The sequence below is a fragment of the Micropterus dolomieu genome, linkage group LG02 (assembly GCF_021292245.1).
Source record: "Micropterus dolomieu isolate WLL.071019.BEF.003 ecotype Adirondacks linkage group LG02, ASM2129224v1, whole genome shotgun sequence".
Lineage (NCBI taxonomy): Eukaryota > Metazoa > Chordata > Actinopteri > Centrarchiformes > Centrarchidae > Micropterus > Micropterus dolomieu.
Genome location: NC_060151.1, coordinates 4176533 through 4187984, shown reverse-complemented (window position 1 = coordinate 4187984; position 11452 = coordinate 4176533). Strand labels below are relative to the sequence as shown.

At 41.4% G+C, this 11452-nt stretch overlaps 1 protein-coding gene across 1 annotated transcript in view; it reads left to right on the top strand.

Moving 5' to 3' along the window:
• The window catches only part of LOC123984105 (carbonic anhydrase-related protein 10-like), a 138114-nt gene that overhangs the window by 61083 nt on the left and 65579 nt on the right, over positions 1-11452 (top strand). The window contains exon 3 of the mRNA XM_046070797.1: positions 2631-2773. Coding sequence (XP_045926753.1) covers positions 2631-2773 — 143 coding nt within the window. The remainder of the gene's footprint in view (positions 1-2630; positions 2774-11452) is intronic.

Genomic DNA, 11452 nt, shown 5'->3' with positions numbered 1-11452 from the left:
TAAAGCCCTCGTATTTTCCACAAAACGTTTTGTGTCTGGAAAATAGTCAGCAACCTGTACTCCCCTCAAGTTTTTTGACAACTTTAAAAACTTCTTGATTTCATCAGTATCATACTCTAGACATGTCCATTCAGTCTGGGAACAACTAGAAGCACCAGAATCAGAGACATCACTCTCATTACCAACATCAACATCAGACCCTTTTTCATTTTCTGTTTTTCTAGCTTGTTTTGATTCAGAGACCTTGTCATTCTTTTTCCTCTTCAAAGGGGTTTTGAAAACTGCCTGATCTAGGTCCGTCAGTAAGTCATCACTTAAGTTGACACTCTCTGAAGGAAACTTTGAGTCAGACACTATATTAACATGTGAAAAATCCATGCTCTCATCAGCCTTGGGCTCACTCTTATCAACAACAGGGATAACTAAATCATTCTCCTCATTATTCCCAACCATGGCCTGATTCGCCTCAGTCTGTAAATGAGGAATTGTTTCAATTTGGCCGCTAGTGGATGGCCTAGGTTCAGTTTGAGTTGGATCAGGAACATTATCAGTGCCTGCATTCCTGACTTGCCCACCAGTTTCACCTGAGACATCTGGTGTATTTGTACCATTATTATCTGGACAAGTGCGTACTAAATGCCCAGTTTTCCCACAGCCAAAACACTTCATCGCATCAGTACTCACGAAAACAGTATAATCAAAGTCATCCACTCTGAGTTTCAAATTCAGATTGAGTTCAGTTCGATTATCTCTCAGGATCATGTAAGTAAATCTCCGAAAAGATACCACGTGTTTGATCAGGTCTGACTTGCTACCAAGAACGATCTTTTTCACGGAGCTGACTATCTTTCCAAACCGTGACAATTCTTTTGTCAGCATTTCGTCTTTTATGAACGGCGGGACGTTAGACAAAGTTACTTTCTTAGCGGGGGTGGAAAGGGGAAGCACTGGGATGAACAAACCACTAATTACTACACCTCTTTCCACTACTTCGTTTGCTTTCTCAACAGAATTTAAAAACAAAACCATAGCATTATTCATCCTAGACGCCGCTAAAATACACTCATGACCAACAACATTTCCAACGGCCAAAATGCACTCCTCCACATTCACTGCGGACACCACTTTCACTCCGTGGAGCCACGTGAGAGAATCTAAACAGGTGTTTGTGTTTTGGGCTGCCATGCTTCCAGTGATACACTGGTTGCTAACGGCCGAACAACCCCCCACCAAAGGAGCCTTACTTCACCACCCAATACACCACAGATATCAAAAACGATAAAAATAGAAAAGAATTGAAAGAGAAAGGAATTTTCTGCCACAGCACATACGGAAAACCTTTCTGTGCCACTTTCTGCCGTGACCAGAACTTTAGACTTTCTGATTCACGGGAATCATATTTCCAGGAACTCACCATTACATTACGGGAAGTACGCTGATTTTACACATCAAAGTCTGTTTACAGTTGTTTACTTCTTGGGGAGTACTACTGCATATGTGAAAAAAGTACTATAGAGCTTTTTGTGGCTCCAGAGGGAACTGTGGGAAGGCCGATAGATTGCGTCATTTGGGGCTGAACACTTCAAGTTTGAAAATGAAAAACATCTGGGAGTGTGGGGTTAGAAAGGAGTGAGCTTACCAGACCTCTGTAGCTTGCTCCTTATCTCTGCTTGAGGCTAGAGGCTCGAGCCTACATCACATTACTACTAACATAATACACCAGAATCTCCGACTCAACTGAACTGTTTGAACTGCATCAATTTTGAAATTTTGTTTAAACTGTCCATCGTGAGTCCGACAGTGTTACAGGGGTGCAATGTGAAATTGTTGAAGTAAACTTTTAAACCTACACTGCTTGCTAATGTTGACTCAAAACATCAACCACTAAAGGTGGAACTAGACTCTGTGAACTTCTCGTATCAAGGAAGGCATTCAGGCCACCCTGCTGGGTTGGTAGTCATACATATTGTTACTCAGTGGCTCTTAACTTGGGTGTTGGAAACCCCCAGGGGGTCAAACGAAAATTCTCAGGGGTCACAAAATGATTGAAGGGCCAAAGAAAGAAATGTTTTGCAGAAAAATGTTCACCTCCTCAGGACTCAAGAAATCAAATGAAACAAATCCCTGACCTATGACCACCACTGAGGTCATAGCCTGTGATGTGGCTCACAAGTAGACATTGCTTCATTTAAAAGGGCTACAAGACCAAAAGGTTTGGAACCACTGCTGTAGAATATAAGCAACGAAAGACAGAACTTATAGACAGATTTTAATAAAGTCTGTTTCTCTTCTTTCGTTATACTGGCAGATAATAACCTGGAGACTTTAATGAAAGCTCTTATTTTAGTCAGACTTTAATGAAGCCATATGTAAATTCAAATCTCCCTAAACTCCCCATTTCCCCTGTCCTATCATAATGAAGCTCGTCTGCTCACTTTCTTTCTGTTTTTATGGTTTGATCTTGTGGAGCATTAGAACACACACACACACACACACACACACACACACACACACACACACACACACACACACACACACACACACACACACACACACACACACACACACTCTAATTATTGCTTCTTTGTCTTTTCTCCCTCTCTTTTGCCTCACCCTCATCCCACCTCCAGTCCCATCCTTCTGGGGTCTGGTGCACTCAGCCTGGAACCTGTGCGCCATAGGGAAGAGGCAGTCGCCCATTGACATCGAGACCAGTCACATGATCTTTGACCCCTACCTGACCCCTCTGAGGCTCAACACCGGAGGACGCAAGGTAACAGATGCCACCATTTAGATGACCTGACATCTGTCTTTGGATGAATGAATGTTTCTGAACACATCCTCAGGGGCTTGATCCTTGCCATGTCCTTGAACGCTTTCAGGCCAATGTTTGGAGACATCAAACGTTACGTAAAGAGCGGGACTGTCCTTCTCTGACAGCACTGGGCTTTAATTTATCACAGCGGCTGGGAACAGAACAGGACATATTCTCTAAATCAAGACGCAGGGAAACTTCTGTCTGACAGAGAGTATGAGCTTTTCATCCATATCCGAAGGCTTTAAAATTCCCAACTGCATTTGCTAGGCTCAGAAGGCATTACAATTTTAGCCCTTTACAGAGCAATCACAGTTAATCTTTACAGGAAAAATCCTCCCTAGAGCACCATGAATCACTGTTAAAAGCACAGCTTTTTTGGAGTTGTTGTACATTGCACCCTGGATTAATAGTGTATTTTAGTTATTGACCATATTTAAATGAAGTGATATCACACTGAGGTATTTTCAGCTCAAGGGAAGAGGAACTGTTTACAGTCTATACAAATGTAGTTATACTGATGTGTCTGGAATTACAAGGCTCTATCTGTAATCTGGAGTGAAGTGTACACATCCTTAGCAAAAGTCTTATCAGTAAAATTAAATAATTAGATGGTTAAGTACCCTTAATATACTCTACATTGTTTTGTACAATATCAAATTAAAATTCTATCATAATTTGAATTGGGGGTTTTCTAGATGAGGTGGATTTCAGAATGAACCTTCTGATACTGATAATCCATTTCCTGCTTGGAATTATGTTTTATGTCTACCAAAGCCAGTTTTATACACAAAATTAATTACTGAAGTTATTAGAGATTTGGGCACAGAACTACGGGGTCATTTTTCCCTATAAACTTTTGAGTTCCCTTGCATTACATTTTGCATGCCCTCTAATTCATGGAGGAAGGCCCAGCAATTCAGCAACAAGATTTTCCCTGAAAGATTTTAACTTCAGTTTTACCAATAATCAATAAAAAAATTTAAAAAATATAATAATAATAATAATAATAATAATAGAGACATATTTCACATGTTTGCTGACGGTCTCTTTTCTGCTCTAAAATCGAAATCTATTTTTTGACCTGGATAAGCATAGGTCATCATTGTCAGAGCTCTGAATGTAGTCACTGTGTCTGATGCAGTTTAGAATATACACAAACCCAGTAGGAGCATGGCAGAGTTAGCATCAGATGGCAAAAACGCTCACTGTTTCTGCCAGTAACAAGTATTTTTCTTAACATTCCAAAAGCCCGCGCATGGGCTGTCAGGTCCTGGCGGCAGCTCTCGGTATGTGCATCATAACTTCATACTCATGATACACCATTTGAAAGCTAAAATCCTCATGATTCAACCAATGCAAACCATTTAAAGATACAATCACCACAGCGGGTACAATTAGCGCTTCTGTCAGACCTGCCAGTACAATCAAAATTGCCGCGATTCACCTATGAAGCCTTATAGTAATCCACCGATCGATCATATTCCAACAAAAACTGTCTTGTTATGTTGTCAAAGGTCCAGACGATCCAATCCAGTAAAAATATTTAGTCCCAAACACATTCCATCAATAAATCCCCAGGGACTGCTGCCGCATCGTTTCATATTTGCCGGCAGACGTGGCTCGTTGGTCATTATAACCGTAATAACTCCGATTTGAATGTAAACAACTACGACAGCTTGTATTCAAATAAGCTGCTGAACTCTAACCTTTCGAGTGTCACCAAATCCGACCCAATAAGAGCTCACATGTCCCTTTCACAGCCTTCAACAGCCAACGAGAGCCCACGCTGTAAGAAAGGGCCAGCCTCTATTATTTCGTGGGTAGGCCGAGCCAATGGCAAGAAATTGTGTCGATGACTGGCTTGGTGTAGCCAATGAAATTCTGAAAATAACGATATCCAGCTTTAAGTAGGAAGTTCATGATCTTCCAGCAAAAAAACACATCTGTTTCAAGCTACCAGCTAATACGGAGCAATGCAGCAGCAGCCAAGGGGCGGTGCTGTTTTAGAAAGAATACGCTAAGACATACACTTAAAACCTGTGTAAAATAATCATTTTTCATGGTATTGGTATGAAATTTAAACTAGGACTAGGTAATGCTTTATCCTGTGGTCCTACTGTTTTCCAGCTAATAAGTCCCAGCTATAGTTGTCTGCATGCATTTGTTAGCAAGCATTTTCAAGCAGAAACTAAAAATATTAGTTTTAGTGTGTTTAATCAATTCCAGTAGCACTTAGTCATTCTGACTTTTGGGTTAGACACTCCAGAGTGAAGCCCAAAACCATGCATATACTCCAAATGGTTCAAGAACTACATTACATTCAACGTTTTGCATGAATTTTACAGGAATGTTAAGAAGTTAACCCCTTAACGCCGGAATTTTTTTACAATCAAAAAATAAAAAAAATTATTTGTGTTTTCATTTGCTTTCAAGCTGATGTTAAATTAAGTGAAGATTGTTAATTTGTCTTTAGAACATAGAAAATATATAAATTCAGGTATGTGTAGGTATGATGCGAATTCCCGACAATTGGCGTCAAGGGGTTAAAAAGAAAATGGCTAAAACAGTAAAAAAGTATTTTCAGCTTTAAGCACTTCCATAATTTAGGCAACAGGACTAAATATAATAAATAATATAAATCATTTTGTGCACTTTTTGGAGTGTTTGTATTGCATCTCATTTCCTCAGAGCTCTGACTAGACTGTTTATCATCATGAAGCTCTGGTAGCTCTGAAAAACTGGAGATACTTCCAACTGACAGAAAAGAGTATACGGGTCTTTATTTTCCAAATTATTTCCATGCATACGCAGTTCCTGCTTCCCTACAGAGCATGATTACATTTTTTCACCAACAACATAAAACCATCTCGGGAAAGGTAGTTGTGATATGAAGTGTTGGCCCTGCACCAACCTCCCTTGCTTGTGAAGATATCTGTAATTTTCCAGCATTCTGCGACACTTTCCTCCTGTGCTTATCTCCTTTTTAATGCGTACCCTCTCAGTTCTACCTTGTCTTTTTCTAAAGTTCTCTCTTTCTCCTGTGCTCTCCATTTTATCTCCACTATGCTCCACCACACGCACTCCATGCACTGACTGAACATTGTGCTAATGTGTATGTGCAAGCAAGACAGGCAGAGATCATCAGGTTAACAGCTGGCAGGGGGACAGTCTACATTTCTGAGGGACTGTAGCCAGTGATGGAAATGCCCATGTATTATTTTTTTTCCCCCTCTAATAAAATGTTGTGTGTTCTTTATCAATACTCTTATTTGGTTCCTTTTCTTTACTAAAAATATATAATAAATACAGTATCTAAAGAAACGACACTTTGCTTCAATGTAAAGTAGTGAGTATACAGCTTGTATAACAGTGTAAATTTGCTGTCCCCTCAAAATAACACATCACATAGCCATTAATGTCTAAACTGCTGGCAACAAAAGTGAGTACACCCCTAAGTGAGAATGTCCAAATTGGGCCCAAAGTGTCAATATTTTGTGTGGCCCCCATTATTTTCCAGCACTGCCTTAACTCTCTTGGGCATGGAGTTCAGCAGAGCTTCACAGGTTGCCACTAAAGTCCTCTTCCAGTCCTCCATGACGACATCACGGAGCTGGTGGATGTTGGAGACCTTGCGCTCCTCCACCTTCTGTTTGAGGAGCCCCACAGATGCTCAACAGGGTTCAGGTCTGGAGACATGCTCGGCCAGTCCATCACCTTTACCTTCAGCTTCTTTAGCGAGGCAGCGGTCGTCTTGGAGGTGTGTTTGGGGTCGTTATCATGCTGGAATACTGTCTCTGAAGGGAGGGGATCCTGCTCTGCTTCAGTATGGTCACAGGACATGTTGGCATTCATGGTTCCCTCAAAGAACTGGAGCTCCCCAGTGCCGGCAGCACTCATGCAGCCCCAGACCAGGACACTCCCACCACCATGCTTGACTGTAGGAAAGACACACTTGTCTTTGAACTCCTCACCTGGTTGCCGCCACGCACGCTTGACACCATCTGAACCAAATACGTTTATCTTGGTCTCATCAGACCACAGGACGTGGTTCCAGTGATCCATGTCCTTAGTCTGCCTGTCTTCAGCAAACTGTTTGCGGGCTTTCTTGTGCATCATCTTTAGAAGAGGCTTCCTTCTGGGACGGCGGCCATGCAGACCAATTTGATGCAGTGTGCAGCGTATAGTCTGAGCACTGACAGGCTGACCCCCCCCCCACCCCTTCAACCTCCGCAGCAATCTTCTTATAGCCTAGGCCATCTTTATGAAGAGTAACAAATTTTTTCAGATCCTCAGAGAGTTCTTCGCCATGAGGTGCCATGTTGAACTTCCAGTGACCAGAATGAGGGAGTGTGAGAGCGATAACACCAAATTTAACACACCTGAGACTTTGTAACACTAACAAAGTCACATGAAACCGGGGAGGGAAAATGGCTACTTAGGCCCAATTTGGACATTTTCACATAGGGGTGTACTCACTTTTGTTGCCAGCGGTTTAGACATTAATGGCTGTTTGATGTGTTATTTTGAGGGGACAGCAAAGTATCTATAAAAAGGCATACAAAGCTTCAGTTTCCCATTGGAAAATCTTCTAGCCTACAACTAAAGTGATATTGATTTTTTTTAGGTTTGCCTTTTTTAGGTGGCTAAAATGAACTTTATACTGCATACAGTGCATTGCTGGTGTTCTGACGATTTATGTTTTCTTGTCAACAAATACCTTATTGCAAATACATAGCGTCTAACCCTACCCCTACCCTTTACTGCATGCAAAGAACTGCAAAGTAGCACATCTCCATAGGTAGCATAAATAGTCAGAACACCAGCATTGCTCTGCTAGCAGGAGAACTCTGCTTTCTCTTTCACTATAGCACACACTGAGTAATGTACTGCTTTAATGGACAATTTATACCATCAACACTGACTAGACATCCACATAGAAGGTTTCCCTTTAAGTCAGATTTTCTTGAACTCATAATTCAGTTTTTACCCATTCTATAGCCTTTTTGTAAAACATAGTGAATAGTCATATGGTGACAGGAGCTAATGGGGAGGAAGGTGTCTGGTCTCACCAGGTTCTGTCCTGGTGGAGGCCACAGGCATGGTAGAGCTTCTGTCAATCTGAGAGAAAGAGAGAGAGAGTGGAGACAATAGTCCATCTTTTACAGTGAGTCAGAAGGAGAGGGAAGTTTTAGCAGCAGAAAAGGTGACATTTTCAATAAACTCTTTTTGGTGAAACTAAAGGAATACTTTGACATCTTGCGTATTTGCTTTGTTTCTGAGGAAAAGTAAGAAATGAGACCTGAACTGTAGAGGTTCCATTAGACACTTAACCCCCACACTGATTCGGTACAGCCATCGCACCCAACAACAGAATGCTGGGGTTGCAAACAAAAAAACCCCAATGTGTAAGGAAACACGGTTAAGGGAGAGGTGTATTCAAAGACATTAAAGGAATAGTTTGACATTTCTGGAAATACGCTTATTTGCTTCCTTGCTTGAGTTATATGAGAAGATGGCATACCGCTCTCATGTCTGTACCATGAACATGGAGCTGCAGCCGGCGGTGTGTGTGTGTCCACGCCTGTTTGTATTATCACCCCACGGCAATCATATGAAAGCTCCTCCTTTTCCCACCACAACACGCCACAACAAACACACACACACACACACACACAAACAACAGACAGTGATGTCAGCAAGGGAAGGTGAGGCGCCACCGATTGTTCTGGAATTGAGCATTCATCTTGAAAGAGCAAGACAGAGGGATAGTAAAGAGAGAAAGAGAGAGAGAGGGAGGGAGAGAGAGAGGAGGGGGATGTGGGTGCGTGACTAATCTATACATTGCCATGACAACAGACACAATACAATAGAAATTTTGGAAGAGAGGCACACCCTATATTATATGAATTGCTTCTACTTCTGCAGCTTTACCATTATCTATCTATCTATCTATCTATCTATCTACATGGGTTGCCATGACAAAGCCGCTGCTACAGCCCGCAGCTGCCATGGCAACCTGCCTTCCTTCAGCTTTTCCTTCACACACACACAGACACACACACTTCCCTTGCTGCTTATGCTAGAGTAGGCATTACACAAGACCTCAGGCAAGAGCAGGAGGGAGCAGAAGAGAGAATGACGTAAAATGAAAAGCTGAACATGTGAGGAGGAGAAGAAGATGAAGGGAAGGCTAGATGAAAATCATGACATCTGAAAAGTGATATTTACATCCAAATCACTCACTAATGTTTTTCACTGATTTTAAGCAAGCTGATGAGAGCAAATGTGACTAGAACCGCATATGCTAATTCTAGTAAATCCAATCCAACTGTATACAGATGCAAAGAAAGTTGCCCCCCCCCCCAGGATTAAGGAAACTAGGATGAACAGCCTGACGCAGGACAGAAGGACGAAGCTGGCCAAAACTGGATTTTTCCAGCTATTTCCAATATTAATCTGACAGTTTACAGATGAAAAAGAATATTTCTTGGTGTTGTCAAATGCTTGGAGCAATATCTGCTATTTAAAGGCGGCTTGAACATCAGCTGACCTACCTCTCTGAACCAACGTCACCTTCCACAAACTGTATATATGTTATATACTGCATTTTGTATTTTGTATATTTATATGTGAAACTATATTGTGCTGCAAGAATACTTCCTCTTGGCCAGATCGCCATTGCAAATGAGAATCTGTTCTCAGTCGACCTACATGGTAAATAAAGTGTCAGGCACGTCTTTCTCACAAACCAGAACTAAAACTTTTAACAAAACTGTTCTGGACAGCGTAGTGGGAAATTTCACCAGAATGTATCAGAAAATCCCAAACTAAGTTTACTAAAGAGCTGAAAGAGATTTCTAATGAGGCTATTCGGACTGATATAGTAAATTATGACAACTTCCTAACCGGCAGATCCTATCCTAACTGCTTGGTAACCATGGTAATAAGGGTTAGGAACTGATTTAGGAAAAAGGCCATTACAGATTAACAGTTAAAGTTAATATTCCTTTCCTAACTTTAGATAAGAAAAGTGTATTACAGAAGCATCCTAACTTGGTAAAATCTTAAATAAACTCTCCTAACTTTAGGAGAACTGTTAAGCTGTCCTAACTTTTACTTTTCCACCGGGTAGCGTTTGCTAATTCGTTAAAATCTAAATGGTCGCTCTTTAATTGCTTTTACAAAATCAACAAAATGTCAACAGGCGGAACATAATTGATTCTACCGATGTGTTTGATGACAAAACACTCGTTAGTAGAAAGGCTGTAGGCGATGTAACAGATAATATCTGATTATCTAACATAATGTGAAGGCTTGATGTGACAAAAGGATCCTACTGCAAGTCTTTGATAGAAGGAGATCGTTAAATTCAAGAAATACATGAAAAACATGATGACATTAGCCCGCAGCCTTTGTTAATATTTTTTACCTTCATTATTAACTTTCCCGCAAAGACTAGCCTACGGGTTTCTGCCGGGGTCAGTGAGGGAGCACAGGAAGAGCCACCACCGGGTTTCCTCTGCTGTTTGGACACATCAGTTGCCTTGCTCTTCATATCACTGCAAATGGACGGATTTTCTTTTTAACAGCATCAGCGCTCAGCTGGATGGCGGATATGCGGCGGTGACTGTGTCCACTATTTTAGCCCACTCTCTCTCTTATCTTTCCCAGATAAGCGTTACGTGAATTTGGATTTCTCAACGGAGGTTACCATCACCTATAAGTCATCTGATTTGAAGTTAAATAATAGTTGTGTGTATGTTTCATTAAAAAACTACAAAAAAACAGTGATTAAAAGCCGTTTAGAGATGAGAAAAGTGGCACTGGTTGCTAGGTAACAGACATAAAAGTTGATAACCAATGTTGGATTGAGTATTTAGGATTTCCTAACCTGAGATAAGATGAGATGAAGTAAGATAAAATAGGATTCCTAAAGTTAGTTAGGATTTGCCTCTGTAATACCAAATTGTGAAAAATCCTATCTTAGACTCTTCCTGTCTGAACTTAAGGCTTAAGATAGGAACTTTCTGTAATATGGCCCCTGTTCTTTAATGCAAATTGTAATCAATTCTAATTGCAATGTGTATGCTGCAGTACCACTGATTATATTACTGACTAGTACTGTGGTACTTTGTAATACTATTTTAACTTAAATTTGAATTACATAATAACATGAAGTTACTGCAATTACTTTTTTCCTGGGGATCCCCAGAAGAGTAATCGTTGCCCTGGCAACAGCTGATGGGTAAATGAAATGCAGAACGCTGGGACAGAAAAAGAAAGGAATAAAAAAATGAAATACAAAACAGTCAAACACACACCCTAATTACTGATCACACAGTGCTGTCAGCTCCATCTGCTACCCTCATCCTCCTCGCCTTGCTTCTCCTCCTCTCGTGCCTTTCTCCCTCCATCCTCCTTCCCTCCTCATCTCTCCTCGCTGTCTCCACCTTTTCCCACCGACACAATCAAGCCCCCCACTGCCCCCACCCTTTATGCTTTCTCTCACCCATATGCCCCCGCCAGTGCTCCCTCCTTCCTCTCCTCTTCTCTCTCCTGACATCCTCCCCTCTATTACTCCCTTATTTAATCCCCCCCCCCCCCCCCCCCCCCCCCCCCCCCCCCCCCCCCCCC